This window comes from Mus caroli, unplaced genomic scaffold, assembly GCF_978045245.1.
Source record: "Mus caroli unplaced genomic scaffold, Mus_caroli_1 scaffold_6, whole genome shotgun sequence".
Taxonomy (NCBI): Eukaryota; Metazoa; Chordata; class Mammalia; order Rodentia; family Muridae; genus Mus; species Mus caroli.
The window spans coordinates 106,040,544-106,062,306 of NW_028227261.1; the positions used below are offsets into that span (position 1 = coordinate 106,040,544).

General features: G+C 44.0%; 1 protein-coding gene across 4 annotated transcripts in view; it reads right to left on the reverse strand.

Annotated features, from left to right (window-relative positions):
• LOC110293239 (myb/SANT-like DNA-binding domain-containing protein 3) overlaps positions 1 to 21,763 on the reverse strand; it is a 123,259-nt gene that overhangs the window by 7,000 nt on the left and 94,496 nt on the right. For 3 of the 4 annotated variants that reach the window (XM_021161106.3, XM_021161102.3, XM_029476610.2), the window contains 3 exons: positions 19,053 to 19,201; positions 17,079 to 17,144; positions 5,883 to 6,006 (listed from right to left, as the gene is read on the reverse strand). In XM_021161106.3, the coding sequence (XP_021016765.1) occupies positions 5,883 to 6,006; positions 17,079 to 17,144; positions 19,053 to 19,201 (339 nt within the window). The remainder of the gene's footprint in view (positions 1 to 5,882; positions 6,007 to 17,078; positions 17,145 to 19,052; positions 19,202 to 21,763) is intronic. The other variant, XM_029476611.2, reaches the window with a different exon arrangement.

A 21,763-nucleotide genomic window follows, 5' to 3' on the forward strand; every position in this document is an offset into this window, starting at 1 on the left:
AGCAAACTAGGACAGCAGGTCGCACACCCGAGTACAGGAGCTAAAGCTATAAAGAAGCTCTCGAAACAAACCAGCACACAAAGTGACAAGCCCGAGATTGGGCAGTAACTTCTTAGACAGGACACCAGAACAAAAAACTAAAAAGATAAACTGGGATAAATCAAAATTAAGATCCTCATGGTTACAGGCATTGTCAAAGGGAAAAGGCAGCCCTACACAAAGGAAAATGACAAACTGCAAATTACAGACTTGACACGAGACTTGTACTCATAACACATAAAGCACTAGTAAGTGGCTGGGGAGACAGAGCGTCCGCTACAGCTACATAAACCTGATGATCCAAGCTTGATCCCTGGGGGAAAAGGCAGACACAGCGGTTCACATCTGCAATCTTTCATACAAGGAGATGGGGAAAGGAAGGGATGGGGGGACGGGGGAGGGGAGGTGGAGACTGAAAACTGTCCAAAAGCTGGCCTGGAATACCCAGCGCAGGAACAGAAGACACAAGAGAGCCTTACTTCACAAGGTGGAAGGTGAGAACTGACTCCCTCCCACAGGTCTGCTGACCCCCACAGGCACACACACACACACACACACACACACTATTTTAAAAATAACTAAGTAAAACTTAATTTAAAACATGCATCCTAAAAAAAAAATTCACCCACTAATTAAGAAATGGGCAGAGGTTCTGAACTCCATTTTCCAGAGAAGATATACAAGTGGCCAAAAAAGAGACATATATGGTGGCACATACCTGAAATCCCAGCACTCAGGATGCTGAGACTGGGGATTTCAAGTTCAAAGACTACCTGTGAAACACGAGAACTTGCCCCAAAGCCAGACAAACAAACAAAAACAAGCGCACACCTTAGACTAGCATCACATACCGAAAACTAAGCACACACCGTGGGCTAGCACCACACACCCACAGCCCTGCCTGAATCAGAAAGCAAGGTGACTACAAATGCTAGTGAAGACCTTGCAGAGGACCAGAAATGGGAAGGATGCTTTGAAAGCAGACTGGCAGTCCTTGAAAAGTTAAACAGGGCTAGCCTTGGGCCCAGTAATTACAGTCCTAAGCATTTACCCAAGTAAATCAAAACGCGTGTCCACACATAAACCTAAGTGCTCCGGGCGGTTGCACTCAAAACTGTAAAAAACCGTGTATATAAACCCAGTGTTCATCGGCTGTCAGCTGGAGGTAAACATGGGATCCGATGCTCAGAGCAGAGCGTTCCTCAGCTCTAAGAAGACCAAGTGCAGACAGACAGCTACAATACTGATGACTTAGAAACAGCTTTCCAGGCAGGGAAGACCACACTACACCAGTCCATTTATGTGAAATGTGCAGAGTAGGCCTGAACATGAGGCTAGGCTGACAGAGCACTTGGCTAGCATCCATGAGGCTCTGGGTTTGAGTCTCAGTATTATCTATACTAGGCATACCTGTCTTCCCAACACTCAGAAGGTGGAGGCAGGAAGACCAGGAGTTCAAAGCCATCCTCTGCTATATAGGGACTGTAAGACCAGCCTGGGCTACATAAAACCTTGTCTCAGGACAGAATAAGAAATGTCTAGAACAGATGACTTATAGAGACAGAAAATAAACTGCCTGGGGCTCAGGCCAATGGGAAGATTTGGCAACAATGAGTAAAGAACACAAGATTTCAGAAATGTGCTCAAACTGATTGTGGTGGTGCTCGATTAACACCACTGGACAGGGAAGGAGGGAAGAGAGGAAGAGGAGGAGGAAGGAGGAGGGAGAGAAAGGAGAGGAGAAGGAGAGAGGGGGAGAGGAAGACGAGGAGAGGGACACAGGAGAGGGAACGAGAACTGACGGCAAAAGCAATCTCCATAAAATAAAATCAAACAAGTCATTTCAAAGGAGCACCTACTTCTGTTATTAAACTCTGGGGAACTTTCCTTCTCTGGTCCTCATTTAAAGAGGGCACCTTCTAACACAGAGACTGTCGTTCTCAACCACACAGAAGCAGTAAATCCAACACCATAATGAAGACCCCTGGGACTTTTAAAATAATGTCCTTCATGGTAGGCTAATGGCTCAAAGTCACAGCTCAGTAAAATCAAAACAGCCCCTCAGAGAGCGATAACAATACCCGAGATGCCTAGCTCCCAGACAGAGCGGCTTAATTCAAAGATTAAAATCAGAATATCAAAAAGGACCTTTAGACCACATATCATTCAAGTCACCCCCCTGGCTATTACTTTCCACAGCTGACTTTAATAGTCTTCAAGCATCTAGGTATGAAGTTCTAAGTTGCCGTTGCTTCTTGTGTTACTAAAGGCAGATCCAGGGGTTCAGCCCACTGGGAATCTCATTCACTCCCCGGGGCTTCACACGTGGAGTCACGCACTCATCCACTCAGTACATTTACTGAGAGCCTGCTGGGTTTCAGGGACAAATGCAGGAAGCATTTAGAGAAACAAGGCAACAAAAGAGTAGAATCCAGGCCATGGAGATGGATCAAGGGGTAAAGTGCTCGCCACGCAAGCATGAGGACCTGAGTTCAGATCCCCGGTATGCCTGTAAAGCCAGATGCAGTGGCCTGTGTCCCTCAGAGAGCCTGTGGAGATAGACAGAAACAGGAAAGTCCCGGAAGCTATCTTGCGCAAGCACGCAAGCACGCACTTGTATATGCACGTATATGAGGGTATGGTGCCTGGACTGAGAATGGTTGTGAATGAAATTTTGGTTAAGCTTTATCCTGCAATAGAATAATTAAGACAACCTCTCAATTAACTAGGATATGGGGAACAAGAGAAAGAGAGAGGGGTCAAAGGAGGAGGGTGTGCCTGTGGTATTCTGTCTGAACAAGTAAAGGGGCGGAGTTTCATCCACTTTCAATAAGATGGAGAAAGTTGCGGGCAGACCTAGGCCTGTGGGAGACAGGGGGCAGATTCGGTTTAGTCCAGATGAGACTGAGCCAGGTATCATTGGAAATGTAATGGAACCACAGACTAGAACTTCAGATTCAAGAGAAAGGACTGGAATTTATGTAATTAGGAGCCCTCTACAAAAGACCCAGAGACTGGATCTAGTCACTTGGGAAGATGGAATTGTGGAGTGCTGTAACACGGTGAAGTGAGGGAGCAAAGAGGAAGCCAACCAGGAGTGCAATGTCCAGAGAGACCAGAGAAAAAAGTTTTTTTCAGAAGCCAAGAGAAGAACACACAACACTGAGAAATGGTGCCAACCACTTGAATGTGAATTTAACAGTAAGAATGACCAGTGGCTTTAGCCCCAAAGAACCCACTCTCTAGGATGCTGGAGACAAAAAGCTTACTGGAGTGGGCTCAAGACAGACCAGAAATGACAAATGACAGACTAGACAATACAAGTTCTTCTGCAAAATAAGTGTGATGGGTTTCTTCATGGAAGCAATACAGTACTCATAAACAAGTACAACACATTTATATAAAAATGTATGATGTGGAGGAAGGAAGGCTGACTGGGTTACAGTGACCGCCTGTGGAAGATCTTGTCGTATGGCTCTGGTTTGTTTGCCTGGAAAAGAGGTCATCAGCTACCGGTGAGGAAGACAGGAAGCGCTGACAGTACTCTGAGAAGAGGAATGGCTGCAGCTGTGTTAGCTAGGTAGTCCAGTGGAGAAGGAACGAACTAGACTGCAGTTGTGTCAATACGAAGAAGCGAGAGAGGAACAGAGGCGATGCAGGAGATCAATAAAGGAAATGAGGGATGCAGGGGGCCTGGACGGATTACTACAGATGTTAGAGGGGATTATTCTCAAGCCTACTTCTCCAACTTGTATTTCCCATGAGTTTTCAAACCAACTATCCTGAGCGGCTTAGCCCATAGGCACAGTACACCAACACATGAAACGGAATACAGCATTTCCCCAAAACCTCTTTCTCTAAGTTCTCCTATTTGGTTTTACCACAGCCAGAAGCCTAGGAGACTCTGTACACTCTGTTTCGTTTTAAAGTCTCCAATTGCCTCAGGCACTTGTGCAAATGACAACATTGTTCATACTGTATTTTGGTTACTAAATATTTCCTGAAGACAAGGTCCCTAGATCCCTGATATATGTAAGTTTAACAACCCATTACCACAGAATTTGGCAGAAAGAATAAGCTAGTCTATCAATGGTGGCATAGCACTAGATTTTAGTCTAATAAAAGGATTGTGGCTGATGACTATTCATCCCTGCCTAATACTATAGGCACATGATGTTTTAGCCTGATTCTTACAAATGCTGTAAATACACAATAGAAAATTACAAGCTGCCATTATTCTTAGGAATAATAAATACATAGGAAAGAAATTCTTTACCATTTCCAAAATTCCTCCATTCAGGAAAAGATGGGAGAACTGATCACCACTGCATTACTAGACATTTATTTACTGCAGACTTACTGGGTTAGGTACTAGAAAGAAAGTAATTTGCAAAATGGAGTCCTTGATAAAACAGGCTTATGTCTAGTACCAGTTGCTATTTATTACAATACTACAAAGCAAATGCAGTGAGCTATGCATGCTACAGACCCATCACTATTGTACCCATTCTGGATTGGGGTTGCAGGATTTTGAAACAGCATCTCACTATATAGACCTGTCTGGTCGGGAGTCTGCTATGTAGTTCGGGTTGGTGTAGAACTCATGATCTTCCTGCCTCACCTTCCCAAGAGTAGACTTACAGACAGTGGCACCACAGCTTGAGGTGGGATGCCCCATCTCCAGCCATCAGGACCTGAACTTCTGCTACCGCTGTGTGACAAATTGGAAGAATCCATTGTGTGTTTTGCATTATGCAATCCATTCTCTTTTATATAGTTGTTGCTTTCAAATGTTTGGGGAGGGAGTGGGAAACAGAGATGATAGCTCCTTCAAAGACAAAGAGAACTGTCAATGGGGAAAAGCCAATGATTTTTACAAAGAGCTGTTCAGCCATTAACAGTGAAAGCATTTGCTCTGCTATTCATCTTTATGCAGGAGGAAAGGGAAGAGAGCTAAAGAAGAGGGATCCAGGAGGCCCCAGGGCCAAAGCTGAGCCCCTACCCTGTGGGTAGATAAAGAAAAAGAAAAATGTAACAACTTCCAACTTCCAAGGTTTTGATGTTTTGCATAAGAGAGGGAAGCAGGTTCCCACCCAATTCCCAGAAGCAGGAGTGAATGGAAGGACAGCAATGGCCCACCCCCTTGTCTGCAGAAAGCCAGGCTGGCTAACCTGACACAAGACAGCATGCAATTCATGACAGCAACAGCAACAGCAACACACACACACAATCACACATGTGCACACACATACACTCTCGAACGCACAAACATATGCATGCATACACACACACACACACCTGCAAAATGCACTGAAATCCTCAGGTTGTGTGTCAGGGAATCTGAGGTCTAGTTTCTTCTCTGCTCTATTTCCAACTTGCTGTTGACCTTGAACAAGTTATGCAATGTCTCTGGAGTACAGGAGCTGAAGACTGACACTCTTCCCACTTCCCTCTCACAATTCACACCTGGCTCCTCATTCCTACTCCTTTATTTTTAGAAGTCTATTTTAGTGTATGTTTTATTTGAGTTATTCCTTCTCTATTCGTAATATATTCTTCAGTCGTTCAACCACCTTGTGACAGATTGTTGAAAGATCAAAATAGCGTTGGAATATGGCAAATTAATATTAAAATGTCATCGTAAAGATGGTAAGCTCACAGCCTTCAAACCCTAATGCAGCCTGTTTCTCATCTTTGCATATTTCTTGCCAGAGTTTGGGCGATGTCTAGATGATCTGTTGGTTTATTTTAAAGATAACACAATTTATGTGGTATATTTAGTCTATAAGAAAGTAATGACCAATGAAAAAAGTCTCAGCCTTGCTCATGAGCCGCCAACTTACCTACAAGAGGCCTTCTGAGTAGAGTAGATGAATTCACATTTCCCATGGATGCAGTACCCATTGAGGTTTTCGGGGCAAGGCATGTGGCTTCCGATATAAACATCTTCCCTTTCATCACCTGCATCTTAAAAGAACACAAACCAGCTCACTGAAAACAAAAATGGAAAATACAAATCCTTTCAAAGGCTCAGAAACAAATGAATTCGCTCTGCCATCACCCGCTGGGCAATTTAGAAGGGAGACTTATCAGAGAGGGTAATCGAGATGTGAGGTCCCTGGCGAGCCACCATGCACAAACACGGCAAGCAGGCAGACAAGTGAGACAGAGAGCACACAAAAACAGCTGCAGAACACGGCCACTGTGAACTACAGCTACAGTAAAACCAACCTGAAAAGGAAAAACATCTTCGCTAAGCTATAAATGCCAGGTCCAGAAGGAAGTTGGCCCTGTGACAGAGATGGTGTATACTGCCTTTGGAGGGGTGAAGCTGATCACTCACCTGGAGCCTACGAGACTGTAGATCAATGGCACTGGCACAGAGCAAGTTAAAGGGATTCTGAAACTTTGGGTAAAAGATTTGGTTTGGTGCCGGGCAGTGGTGGTGCAAGCCTTTAGTCCCAGCACTTGGGAGGCAGAGGCAGGCAGATTTCTGAGTTCGAGACCAGTCTGATCTACAGAGTGGGTTCCAGGACAGCCAGGGCTACACAGAGAAACCCTGTCTCAAAAAGCCAAAAAAAAAAAAAAAGAAAAGAAAAGAAAAAGATTTGTTGTTTTTTGTTTTTTGGTTTTTTTTTTGAATGAAAACTATTAAGGGCGTGTCTTTTCACATGGTAGCAGCATTAGCCAGGTATGGATGCACACGCCCGCAATCTCAGCACTCAAAAGGCTGATGCAGAATGAACCAAAGCTTGACACCAGCCCAGGCTAAAAGTTAACACTTCACTGCTGCATTGTGTCTCAGAAGCAAGGTAGGAAAGGAGAGAGAAGGGGACAGGCAGGAAGGGGTCGGGGTGGCAGGATACCTATGCTAGGTTTTTTCACATAGTATTTTTAAAGTAAATGTTTATTCAAACTTGTCTTACAGACTGCACATGTCAATTGCATGCCCTTTACCATTCTAACCTTAGAATTCATAACTGTAAAAGCAGGATAGCACAGCCTATACATCATGTAGATCTGAAAGGATTACATGACATAAATCCTGTACAGAGGCAATAAAATAACCAACTATCTATATGACACCACATCAGTAAAGGGCTTGTCTCCCCCAAACTCAAAGTGTAATAAAAATCTGAAAAATGTCTATAGAAATAGATTAGGGAGATAAAACAAAAACAAAAACAAAAACAATGTGGCTATAGAAGCCCTTGCTGTTCTAGTCTCTTTGGTGTGGGAAGGTATTCTGCAGGCTACCAAAGAAGAAACATGGACACCAACCCAGCCACAAAACCTCTGACTTACAATCTGTCCTGCCTGCAAAATATACTAGGGCAATGGTGGCACAGAACTTGTGGGAGTAGCCAGCCAATGTCTGATGTGACTTAAGCCCTAGTCCACAGAAGGAACCCATACCCAATACTGCATGAGTAAGAAACAGGCTAGATAGCCCAGAGACCTATAATAAAACCAATAAAACTCTGAATCTAAAGAGAGAGAGAGAGAGACAGAGACAGAGAGACAGAGACTCAATAACATGGTTCCTAATGATATTCTGCTGTCTTCATAGTTCAGTTGCCCTGTCCAGTCTTCATCAGAGAGGCTTCCTCCACTAGCAGATAGGAGTAGATGCAGAGACTCACAGCCAGACATTATGTGGAGAGAGACATTCTAAATGGGAGACCTCTGTAAATTCTTTCCTTGAGCTCAGGGAACCCAGAACTGGAGGAGGAGGAAAGACCATAAGAGCCAGAGTGAATGGAGGACACCAGAACAAAACCCTCTGGGTCAGCTCAGCAAGCAATGCATACGAGCTCAGAGACTGAAACAGCAGGCGCAGGGCCTACCCGGGTCTGCACCATGTCCTCTGTGTGTGTATCATAGCTTTCAGCTTAAGTGTTTTATGGGACTCCTGACTGTGAGAACGACAGGGTCTCTGACTCCTGTGCCTGCTCTTGGGAATCTCTTCCTCCTGTTGGGTTGCCGTGTCTAACTTCCATATGATGGGTTTTGCTTTATTTTCTTATATTTTGTCATATGGCTTTCATCAACTCCCTCCTATATATAGAAAACGTAGCATGCTATTTCCCGGTACACTGGATACCAGCTCATTCATTTATCCTGGAGCTTCTGGAATTATCCCTTCACGAATAAAGCTTAATGGCTGTGATGGAAAAAAAAGACAAAGAAAAAGGGGAAATATACATATATAAACACAGGGAGATGGGGGGAGGAGTGCGGGGAGTGAGGGGGAAACTAAGCTCTCAGTACAGAGTATTTTGGGAAATTTACATCTACTAATAGGATTTGTGCTAGAACGAGAACTGAGTTAGGATCCAGGCCACACATCCTCCATCATAAACTCATCTCTGCGGCTTCGTGGCCTCATTCACAACATTTATTCCCCAGTGGACACATGATTAGACAAGGATATAGTCTCCTACTTCCTATTAGCCATATTTTAAAGTAAAAAGAAACATATTTGTTTCCAAGACATCAATTCTGTCACAGGTGGCCAGTAGGTACCACACTGAAAAGCCTAGAATTAATGACTACATTTGTTGATCTTCCATAGGCCTAAGTCTTGAGGACACAAAAACAAGACATATCTGGACCTAGAAAGGGTTCCAGGCCCTCCTGCAGCTCCCAGATAATAGTCCTGGGTAGCAGAAGCAAGCAGCCTCCCTCAGAATGCTATATAGCCCGAGCACCCCTCCCCTACTCTATACTCATCACTGTATAGTCTATATACAGTGGAACAGCTGTTGGGACATTAAACTCAGCCAAAAGGTGGAGCTCCTTAGGAATCTAAGACACCTCCACTGTCCCTGTATAATTTCCAATTCTGAGAAGCAGTCTGTACAGTGTACCAGGACATCTCTAGAGTTAGAATGTTTGAATCTGAACTCTGGTCTCAGCAACTCCTTAACTGTGTAACCTAAAGGCACAGCCTTCTGCTCCCTAGTCTGAGAAATGGAGATATATAATAACTAAGTCCGGTTTTCACAGAATTGACTTGAGGCCTACACAACGAGGTAAGATCTAGCATATTAGTAGTAGAAGGTGAATTGGTTCAGAACTTTACGATTTCTTTCAGAGTTATCTGTGAGAGTTTAGCTGGCATATATTCAATTCGTGTTCTGGAGCTGGAGAAGTGGGCACTGGATCCCTGGAGATGGAGTTACTTGGATGATACAGACCCTGGAGACAGGATTTCTCTGTGTATCTCTGGCTATCCTGGAACTCACTTTGTAGATCAGCCTGGCCTTGAACTCGGAAATCCGCCTGCCTCTGCCTCCCAAGTGCTGGGATTAAAGGCGTATGCCACCAACACGCCTGGCTAAAGAATTCTTAACCATGAAGCCAACTCTCCAGCCCCTTATACAGAACTTTAAAAACAGTCCTTTGCAAACAGTAAGTGCTTAATCAATAGTACCAGCTGTTACTCTATGCCTAAGAATATTGCAGGAATGAACCACAACTCTCATTTGTTGACGTCACGCTATAGTGTGAGCTTTCAGGCTGTGTGCCATGGACTGTACTTCAGGAGATGGTTTGAAGTAATGAGTTCAACCCCAGCAACAGAAAAGAAAAAGAAATAATAATAAGTTTACGGATTGAATCATCTTTGGTTTCCATTTAAAAAAAAAAAAAGGAAGAAAGAAAGAAAACTACCCCAACAACAAACTAAAAGGCGTCTACTTTGAAATTCCCATTCAGAAAGAGGCTGCTTTTAGCAGTGCTGCCCTGGGTCTCACAACACAGGCTGGAACTTAATTAACAGATTGCTTGTTTACAAACACTTGTGATCACAGCAGAAGGCATGCCTCCAGCAATCGGCAATGATGAGAAGCAGCTGAACAGAGACCAGCTACACTAAAGCAAACGGAACTTTTCCTGCTTCAGTTTTTAGCTGCAAGTGGGGGTCAGCATTCCCACTCGAGTGGCAAGGAAGGCGGTCACTACCCCACATCACTGCGCTTCTCAGAGCACAGAACCTAATAGCGGGACACCATCCACGTGTGTATTTGTGAGACCACACTGAGACTTCGAACCCACAGACCATAGTAAAATACTGTAACGTATATAGGACCGAGTGGCTCTGTGGAGGTCAGGTAGTGTCATAATAGAGCATAAAAAAGGCCCTATACACTGCAGGGAATTTCAGGCATAATACAGAGATGAAGGAAAAATTCAACTGCATGAAAGCAGTGAGGAAAAGTAGGATACATTAAGAATGGGTTTTGTCAAAGTATGATGCTAAAGAGCAGTAACTGAGTGGACCCTGGCTAAACACAAAGAAAAGCCATAGGAAAGAAGGCATATCCAGGAAGGCTGAGAGTCTGGCTGGCAGAGTCCACTCAATGCCTAAAGTATCCAATACACTCCACTTCCATGCTACTCTGTACATGGGCTCAGCTACCTGGAGAACATGGCAGGGAAGTAAACATGCCAGAGAAACTCATCATAGTGCAGTAAATTCGGACACTGCTGGATATGTTTCATGTTGAATGAAATCTCTAACTTGGTACACATTCCCTAGGGTCTGCTCACTCATTCACTCCAGCCTACCTGGGTTGGACTCTGAAGGTCAAACTTCACATGCCTATTTGAACAAGTCCAGGTTACGCCTATCTTTAAGAGATGGCTCAGTGATGAAGAGCAGGTTCCATTCCCAGCACTCACATGGTGGCTCCTGACTGCAACTCCAGTTCCAGGACACTCAATGCCCTCCTCTCCTGGCCTCCACAGACCCCATGAGGTACACAACATAAACATCCATACTGGGAAATATGAATAAATATTTACAGAAGGAACGGTACCTATCACTAACCCAGCACACTGAACAGAACAGAACCATCCTCTTTACTAAATATGCTCTTAACACGGCATCGTTAACATTTATAAATCTGAGCTTCATGGTGGGAAGCTCAGGAGAGAGGCCAGTAAGCCGAATTCAAAACTCAGATCTACGGTCATTCCAAAAGAGCTTTTTAGAGATTTGCAGTGACTTGCTGTGTTCCGAGCACCGTGGTACTTTCCTGGAGTTTGAGACAAAGGCAGAGTGAACAGAGAGTAAGGACAAAGCCTCACTACACAACTGAGTATGTGGAAAGAGGCTCAGCAAGGTTCTCTGGGTAACAGACAGGAAGAGATGCAGGAGAGAAAGCAGCCAGATAGTGCAGGACTCTCACCAGCTGTGAGATACGGCCAAGAGCAACAGGGTTTGGGACACAGGCTGCATTGTAAATGAGCAAACACTCAGTTTCAGCTTTATCATGCACAACAAGGTCAGCATGGCTGTTGTGCAGACTCCTGGATCACTCAAAGGCACAGGAACACACAGGACCACTTGCTTAAAAACTGCTAAATGGCTCCTGATGCCACTAGTGAGCCATAACAGGAATCCACATGAGAGGTGAGCTCAGCTATGGAGAGAATTTGAGAATAATCCAAACCAACTACTCGGCAATAATCGTATATCAAGAATAAAGTCAGGAACCTGGTGTTTGATTTTTCAGAGTGATCCTAGCTAAGAGGCACAACTGTCTCTCCTGTGCCGATGTGATCACTGAGACTCAGAGAAATCTGGCCTCACAGCCTTAAGTGTATGTAGCTCAAGTCTGACTCCACAGCACAAAGCTCTTGACTACTCAACTATGACTTTGGCAGTTCCCTGGGAGATGTATAGAAAATGGGCAAAGGCGTCACGGTGAAGCACCTGCTTCCTAGACTAAATAAGTGAGACTGCTCCAAAAAGGATGCTTTAAAGACCCAATAAAACATGACTTCAGACACCAAAGCAGACACGCAGCCTTGGTACAGGAGAAGTGGGCACAGAAGAATCCTGTCTGAACAACGCCCTTAGGTGAGTGGTGACAGGCTCCAACAACAGCAGCATCCACGCTGGTGTCTGAACAATGCTTGAAGTGTGTACAGTATACACAGGACATCTGACCACTCGGGGACTTGTTCCATCCACAGAAGCCTGGTAAACAACTCTGCCACCAGCAGCCAGGTTTTCACACACAAAGGACAGTGCGTTCATTCTAGTGATGTCATAAGAAATGGTACCAAGTGGCCTATCTCCAGAGGACCATTCCACCAATCATCTGGCCTGTTCCACAGGAACTGACCTCAGCAACTGAGACGTGTACCTACAAGGTTAGTGGCTGTGGCTACAACACCACCCGAGCTTCACTTTAGGGGTCCCTGTCTCTACTGAGTTTTTTTTTTTTTTTAAATATCATGTATAGCCTTCCAAACTACACCACATCTATCCCAAACATGACACTTACATATCCCTCAGCAGACTTCCCTACCCAAGTCTCCTGAAATCTCAAATTGAGGAAGTATCTACCCAATCAATACATTCCTATGTTCTCTCAGTTATAAATTCACTGTACTTTTTTCCAACCCTGACTCTCCCTAGCCCAATTAGGCCAGGGAAGCGACTCTTCTAACGTATATAAGCTCACCTACCTCCTCAACAATCCCTTAGGAAAAATCCATCCATCTTCGATCCTCTACCTTCCCCTGACAAGCTCCTGACAGTTGCTTCCAGCAAGCCTTCCATTCTTACCCCAGAACGAACGGTCCACGCTCTCAGGAGCTCTTGAGCAGCTCCAACAAGATTCTCCACTCGCTCACAACTTGAGCTCCTTTCAGGGAGTCTAGCACCTGTGTCATTGACTCGGTGTCTTTAAAAGGGCGCATCAAAAGATGATAGACTGAAATACATGATCAGCCATCAGGCAAATGAGACTCATGGCAATGGCACCTCAGTATCTCTCGTGTCCCTGGCCAGTACAACGCAAGAAGACTAATGAGTCTCAGGAACGAGTTCAAAGATGAGGGGACGGTTGGAATGACAAGTGTGGGTGTCTTTCTAATTAAAGCACTGAAGTTCAATTTAGGCTGTGTGAAAGTACTTTTGGGTTGTAACATCTATATCATGAAGGAACTTTCTGGGTAGCTAGCTGGAAATACTGCCAAGCACAGTAGGGTGTGGTGTACGTGAAGTATACTGATTTCAGGTTGGAAACTAAGTCTGAAAAGCTGTAAAATTAGAATTATGCTGATAGTGTGCCCTGAAGGTAAAGAGAATAAAATGCTAACAAAAGCTGACCGCGGGGCTGGCGTGATGACTCGTGGGTACGAGCACGTGCCGCTCTTGCAGAAGACCGGACTTCAGCTGCCAGCACCCACTCTGGGTGACTCACAACTTAAGTTCAGAAATTCCACATCCCTCTGGCCTCTGTGGGCATCTGCATTCGCGTGCACATAGGTACACACACACACACATAGTGAAAGTTAAATCTTAAAAAAACAAAGAGACAAAAAATCCTAAAGGTGGGTACTGAATACATACAAATTTGTTAAGATTGTTCTCTTGACATTCTTTGAAATTTTCTATAATAAAGATTATGTCCTTCACACATACACACACACCTTGTACTCAATCATCACACCTTCATGATTTCGAGATCTTCTAATGCTACTGTAAACAGCACAATTAAACTTACTGAGTTAGCTTTCTCAAAATCAACAAACAAACAAAACCAACTTTCCAACTGGGCATCACCTCTGAGTTCTATATGCTGCTCCTCTACGTTCTATATGCTCCTGCTCTACGTTCTAAATGCTCCTGCTCTACGTTCTATATGCTGCTCCTCTACGTTCTATATGTTCCTCCTCTACGTTCTATATGCTCCTGCTGATGGAGCGCTCCTGCTTTCTACGGCAGGCCCTGTGCAAGGACCTCCTACCCACACAGACTGGGCTATGCACAGGCAGACACAAGTATTCACCAAGGGCTCCTACGATGCTGTGAGAACAGAGAACAGAAGGTAACAGAGCTACTCTTTCACATATTCCCTGACTGTTATGCAGCACTGTGGAGAGACACCATGACCAGTGCATGTACTAAACTCTCACAATCTGGCCTCCATCTCAACCCTACAGAAATTCTGCCCAATGATATCACTGTTTACAATTCAAGATGGTGGACTCCTCATCCCAGAATGCCTTTCTGTGACATGTTAAAACTACTGGACATCCTTTCCACTCACCAACTCTGGACCAGAGGTTTGTCTCTAGACTTTTGCTGAATAGTCTCCTGGATGAATTTCACATCACACCAAATTCCAAAATACAATTCGTCACCTTCACCAACTCCTCCTTCACCCCACTCCAAACACCTCTCCCACCCAGCATATCATCATTTCTGTCAAAAGAACCGATTGTCTAAGTCTTGGGATTTAATTATTTTTAACCTTTACTATCCCACATCTAAGTAGACATCTGTCCCTTCTGAGCCTACCTATTTCACCTCTCTGCCTTTGCCCGTGTGCACAATGAGCCCTGTGTTCCTGCAGGTATCGCTCACTCCAGTGAGTAGTATCTGAGCTTTATATTTTTCATTTATAGTAGTGAGCTCTGTCTCAGTTTTCGTTCTATCGCTGTGAAGAGACAGCATACTCATGGCAACTCCTACAGAAGAAAGCATTTCACTGGGGATGGCTTATAGTTTCAGAGGATTTAGTCCATTATCATTGCTACAGAGAACATGGCAGCATGCAGGCAGACAAAATGCTGGAGAAGGCGAGTCCTACATCCAGACTCATCCACAGACAGCAGGAAGAGTAGCATTGAGTCTGGCTTAGACTTTTGAAACCTCAAAGCCCACCTACAGTGATGACACATGCCATCCAAAAAGGACACATGTACTCCATCAAGGCCATACCTCCCAATCCTTCTCAAGTACTGCCACTCCCTGACACCTAAGATGTAAATATATTAGCCTATGGAGGCCATTCTTACCCAAACTATCACATCTCTAAGGTTCAACGATTGTCCAAGGGCAAGATCAGGTCCCAAGCTTTCTCTCCCACCTACCTTCCTCTTCTTCCTCTGAACCCCAACCCCGCCCTCCAATACACCGTCATTAACAATTGAGTCGGCAGTGCTTCTTACTATTTTTAGCCTCCCAAACATCCTGTGTCCCGTTTCAAGCTCTTATAGGTCAAAGCTTCATTCAAATTCCATCTTCTCCATGACTTTTCTCACATCTTCATGGTCCCTCGCCAAAAGAGCCATCCATCTTTTCTAAAGACCATTTACACTTACTGTATTCTACTACGATCATGACAGTATTTGATCTCTGTATTGTAGAAGGTAAAGCGCAAGTCTTGCTATAAGGAACACCCAAAAAATGAATACCATGTACTAAATTACCTTCCCTTCCACAAGCAATGTGGCTAAAAGGACTGGCATAAACGAAACCTGTAATAAATAAAATCTTCTAATACAATTTCAAAGTTATATGACAAGTCTTTCATGTGTGCAGAATTTCCAGTGCCTCAAAAGTGGTGCAGATAAGATTATCAATATGTAGTCACATTATGATATAATTTTTATGAACATCACAGAAATGTTTGGGGTATACGAAATTCCCAAATTGCCTTTAAAATGAGCTGCTAACTACTGAAAAATGGTCTTTGTAATGTAGTCCTATTTATCCGTGGAGAGAATTGAGCTAGAGCTGGCCGGCTAGGGCTCCAGTGGGAGAGAGGTGATTTCCTGTTTAAATACAGCACTTTGTATCAGCAGAGAAAAATGTTTTTCAGAGCCTTGTGGGCTATAAGAAATTCAGGCTTAATACAATTCAAGTAAAGGGAGGAACACACTATTCGATTGCAAAAGTTACTATTTACCGAGCGCTTACGACCACATCAAACACTGTTCTAAGCGTTGATGAATAATCTTATTTAGCTTTGATGAAATTCTATACAACAGGGACACTTTTTTAAAAAACAGACACATAATGAAGATCCTATTATTTTTCCCGCTGTTCTGGTCTATGGATCCAGGCAGGGTCCAAGGCTGCCAGGTGAATGCTCTGTTGCTGAGCTGTATCCTCAGCCCTCGGTGTTTTCAGACAAGGTCCCACTACCTAGCTCAGGCTAGCCGTGAAATGCACAGCCCAAGCTAGCCAAAGGTGCACCCTTCCTTGTTCTCCCAGACGTCTTGGCTATCACACATTTTTTACATTCATTTTGTCAATATTTTTTAAAACTTCATACCCGAGTGCTGTATTTAGTGTTTCTGCCCTTCCTTCTGTCCCCTCTAATTCCTCCCATGCTCTTTCCCCCAACCTACGCTCAATTCTTTCCTTTTTAATTACTTTCCCTTCTTTCATTACAGATTAGTTGAAGGTGTACTTGTCATGATGATCTCGGAGTCCAGTGATGTAACTCCTCTTTAATTAACCGGATTATCATCACTGAGTCTCACACACTGGCCACCAGTTGAGACTGGTCTTCTTACTGCTACTTGCAAGATTCAAATAAAACAATGCACGGTGAGCACGGATGGGATAGAGCGGTGAAGCATAAGGTCAAGGCAACATGGATTCTAGTCTCTGCTCCGATCTTTACTCGACATGAGACTTTGTGCAAATAAATAATGTGGCTCCATTCTCTGGATGGATATGGACTAGCTACCAAATCGCCAGACATCCTGCCAGGGTTAGCAACACAAAGGAAAGATGGCTTATTTTCAATCCGCATGGAACACATGATCTGAGATACAGATGGAGAAGGGAATAATTGGAGTGCTAAGTGCTCAGGCAGGGGAAGCTGTAAAGGCATCTACTCCACATTTGGGGGCCAAGGAATGATTCTCAAAGGACATAGTACCCACACTGAGACTGGAGAGGATGAGCAGGAGTTAGTCAGACAAAGAAGTGGAGACTGCCAGATAGACTTGGTAACAGGGAGGAATGCTAAGTGCAGGGTCTAGAGAACTTCACGGTGTGAGGAATCATGTTCATCAATAAGAAAAAAAAAGCATATACGTGAGCACTCTCTAAAAGGAAAGGAACCTTAGCAATGTCAATAAATACTACTAATCAATTACATCAAGAGTGTTATCACAGAGAGCTAAACTACGGGGCTGGTGTAAGAGAGGCAGAAGCACTAGGGGATACCTCATGGCCACAATGATTGGTCCAAATCTAGAAAACCTTAATTCGGTACCTTTCACATCTGGCCGATACTGCAGTCCGTCGTCCTTCTTTCCCAATAAACTCGCATCATCTGTGTCTGGAAGAAAAGAGCAGGTGCAGGTTAAGCAATGCCTGTCGCTGAAGTCACACCAAGGACTCACAATTACCCGAGAGACTTTGGCTCCTTCCCAACCGTCTACCTGTCCTGCTCATGGGTGATTTTATCATTCTATTCGCTTACCTGACAGACAGAACGGCATTTATCATGTGCAAGAGTAACGTGTTGACACGTACAACACTATGGGAAAGTTCCCACCATTCTCATCATCCACGGTCCCTTTTCAGTCCCAGCCCTCAAGTGACCCCAGGCACATCTACATCTCTGCATGGTAAACAGATTTCATTCGGACTTCAGCTCACAGGTCCCCGACTTTAAAAGGCTGACATATACCCCTGGAGAACCTCTCTCTCTCTCTCTCTCTCTCCAGGGAACCACTGAGCTCAAGAGTTACCTTTTCCTGCCAAGTAAGTTTATCTGGAAATATGAGATTGCAATAAATATGGAGTCTCTGCTAAATTGTCAGACAACATTTAGATCCTTTCACGGGGACTGCATTGCCTGTGGAACACATGCACGTGCTGAGAAACACTGTCTTTCCACCTCCAACACTGTGAGAGACTGTAAGGAGCTCGTGGCCCAGGAGGCAAGGCTGCCCGCACACATCTGGCATACTCCCTGGCCCCAAGCCGTGGGCCCATGTAGCCATGGAGACCAAGCCATAGAGTGTGTGTGAGTGAATGTGATAAGGTTGCAGTAAGGAAGGTGCTCTGGAAACTCCTTAGTTATGATTGGCTGAAATTAGCTTAAATTAGCGCGCTGGCAGCTCAAGGTGAGCAGCTTTGCCTCCTGGGTCACACGTTCCTTACGAAGAGCCAATAAGGAGCTACAGTTAGGTGTGCATAGAAAATTACTGAGAGAAAGAGAAGAAAACTTAAGTCTCCACCCCGGCAAAGCCGCATAAGCCTGAATTAAAACTCCCGGGCTTGCCCGTTGCTCTGTACTGGATACTTCAGAGAGGACCATTCAAACATCCCATGTAAGCTCTAAATACTACTGCATGAAGTAAACTAAACTGTATTCCAAGACCAAAGCCAAGAACACTGTCCACCTATGGGACCGCTCTGCCAGGAAATGGCCTCCTCCATCATGCCCATGCCTGCCCTAGCTGGAAAGCCTCTGAGGGCCAGCTTGAATCCACTAGTTATGGGACGTGCATCATGAACAATTCTTCACGACGACACAGGGGTAAACTCGTCTTTACCATGTTTTTGCCGTGGCTCAGGAAGAGCAAATGCCTCTAGTAAGTCTCCCAAAGAACAAAGGGAAGGGAGTGGAAAGGCAAAGCAGGACAGGCCTATCTATAATCCTAGTACGGGAGGAGGCCTGGCCCCCACGTATTACTAGGACTGATCCGCTAGCCCAGCCCACAGGGGATTACTGAGGCCTGTGTCAGTGACTGTTGACCCTTCTCACAGAAGACAACAAAGCTTAGTCTTACATAGTTTATGTTCCCTAAATCATAGTAAACTGTAACTGCACATAACATGTTTCGGTGGAGGGAACTATGTTGAATAAAGAGAACTCTTGTGCTATGGGGGCAAAGTAAGAATACATACAGCAAATGTATAGTTTTGCTATAATTAAAATTATATGATTATATAATTAGTCTAGTTTCTAGCTATAATTGAATTTGAAATCACCTTAGAACTATAAATAAACCTCCAACTGATTCAGACGCACTCACATCAGCAAGGATAAGCTTTGTAACCCAACAACTAAGACACAGTTTATGCCTGAAGAGGGTGAAAACAAACGTCTAGATTAGTAGCCAATGAAGTTTTAAAGTACACAGTCATAAAAAGACCAAGCCTCAAGAATTACTCACTTTATAAGACGGAGACACACACTACTAAGCGATATTCAAGACGGGTTCCTGGCGTTTACCTGTGCAGTGGCCGAGATGCCTTATGTCAATCTGTTCTTGCTTTATACACGATGCTTCTCGGACGAAACAGGGATTGTTGTAGGAACTCCCGTCGGAAGCGCACACAGGGTTAAAGCTGTACCCACTGCAGTCTATATTACATACACACCTGTTGAGAAAGACAACAGTCACCCACATCGGACAACAAAAGGACTTACAATGCAGCATCAGCAGACAGCGGCTCCTCACTGTGTCCCTGCCTTCTGCAGCACAAGACAGAATGATGCTACCCATCACAAACAGATCTTCAGTGAACTAAAGCTAAAACCGTCTCCCGGGTATGAATTTGGAGATATTCTAGACATCATGTTACCCCAGTCAGTAGTCTCGAAAAGTTTCATTTTTAGGTCAAATCAGGAGGAACGGTTCAATGTCAACAACATTAAGTTAAAAACAAGATGTCACCACGGGAAGAACACAGAACAGTGTTGGAAAACCAAAGGTCACGGTTTATATCCAGCTAAAGGCTTACTTTACCCACCTGTAACAGAAATAATAATATACCTACAACAAAAAGTTGGGATAATTAAAAACCATGATATGAACTGTGTAGAAAGTTCTTTCTAGTGACACATCTACCTGGGCAACTGAGCATGTACTGTATCTGGAGCCCCACAGCACACAAGTCAGGAGTACCGGGCTATGGCACTTCTCTCCCAAGAACAATGAAGTCAACAGTGGGGGTGATGTCTAGTCTCTAGCAACATTCTAGCCTTGCAAACCTCAACACCATCCTACTGAAAAAAACTGCTGGGTAAAGCACTTTAAAACTTCCTCTTGGATACATCTCAGAGTCGGTAGGAATACCAGGAACATTCAAAACACTGTCAGCAACATGAAGACAGAGGATGAAGTCCTGGCTCTCTAAAGGCAGTTTCACCTAAAGGTATTTTCCAAATGGGCAGATCCAATCATAAGCTTTTTGGTTTTGTGGCCCTCTGGGAACAGGAGACATGTAATAATGACAGACCTAAGAGAGGCTCTAGAGGCCCCCAAAAAGGTACAAGTCTTGACTTGAATTTCAATATGCCACAGGAAAAGCCTTTTAAACAGGGTTACCCAGAGCCATGGCACTGAACACTGGAAGAAAAACTTCTCTACAACCTCTGCTAGTTCTTTGTTGCAACTTAAAATACAACTGGTTCTTCTAAGGCCCCCAAGTCCAGAATTGAAGAGGTTAAGGACTGGATGGGGCCCTGGGCAAATAACAGAAGCAAAGAGGGTGTCCTCTAGAGAAGTCCAGCTCCACCCTAGGTCATTGTGAGTCTCCACAGTGCAAAAGTGAGAAACATGACCACATGTCCAAACACATGTGCACATACATACAGGAATATACACACATGAACTCACACACAGACACACACACACAGACACACACACACAGACACACACACACACACACACACACACTTAGAGTACATATAAGAGGACTAAACTTTACAATTAAATAGCAAAGACGGGCTGGATAAAATTACAAAAGCAAGCTCTATGCTGCCTACAGGATAACGAAAGCACGTGCTGCTCTCGCAGAAGACACCAGATCAGTTCTCAGCACCCACATCAGGTGGCTCTCAACTCTCCGAGGGACCTGATGCCCTCTTCCATACTCCACAGGCAACTGCACCCTCACAGACACACCATGTGCACATAATTAAAGACAGATACGTTAAGAAGTAATGATACAAAAATTGAGGAGAGAGAATAACGGTGAAGGAGATACACTGGGTGAGAGTAGAGTTTGTATCATATACAGAAGACTTTGGGACAAAAAGAATCACATACAGAAGTTATCAGGTTCCCTTATGACACTAAAACATTTTATTGTCAGGAAGACTGTCTAACATTCTAATATAGTCTCACAATCTTCAAAGCAAATATTGACAAGACTTTTGTGATGAATACTAAGTAACCCATACAGCAAATATAAAATGCCAGTGAAAATGAACTACACACACACACACACACACACACACACACACACTGAATCTGAGAGCTGCTAAAATGTTACCCCCAAAAAGTTAAGAAGAGAAGATAAAACAAACTTAGGCTTTTGAAGATGAGGGCTGGATATATGGGAAGGGGCCCACCTTAATAATTTTTTTTCCTTTCCTGTGTGTTTGAAGATTCCTTTAATTCCTAATACTCTACAGACCAAATGTGAAAGATAAAACTGAACACTAAAAGAGTCAGAAGATCAAAGGTAAGAAACTGATAAATCTGACTTTGAAATAAAAAAGAGTAATTACAGCCCCTATAACAAACAAGAAAATTAGAATCCAGAATACATAAATATAAACCCATTTCCTAAAAGATATAAAATTGATGGGGAATAAAGGGAGCAAAAATAGACCAAGAGTAGAAGAAGCTTAAACAGATGTGTGTAACTTAACAAGGTTCATCTTTTATAATCATGACTTTGGAAGCTAAGACCACAAACACGGTACCAACGTCACAAGGTTGATAAGAATTAAAGCAAAGGGAACAGCAAGCACAGGGGAGGGTGGGGAGCAGGTGCTGGCATGAGAGCCTATTGGAATGTCCGTCCTGAGAATGCTCATTCCCGGGAATACCTAGATGTGGACTTGCCTCCCGAAGTCGCTCTTCTGGGAACTTGAAAGTCCCTTACCGGTGTGCACCAGGAGACATGAAGCACACAGTGTTTGTTACGAGA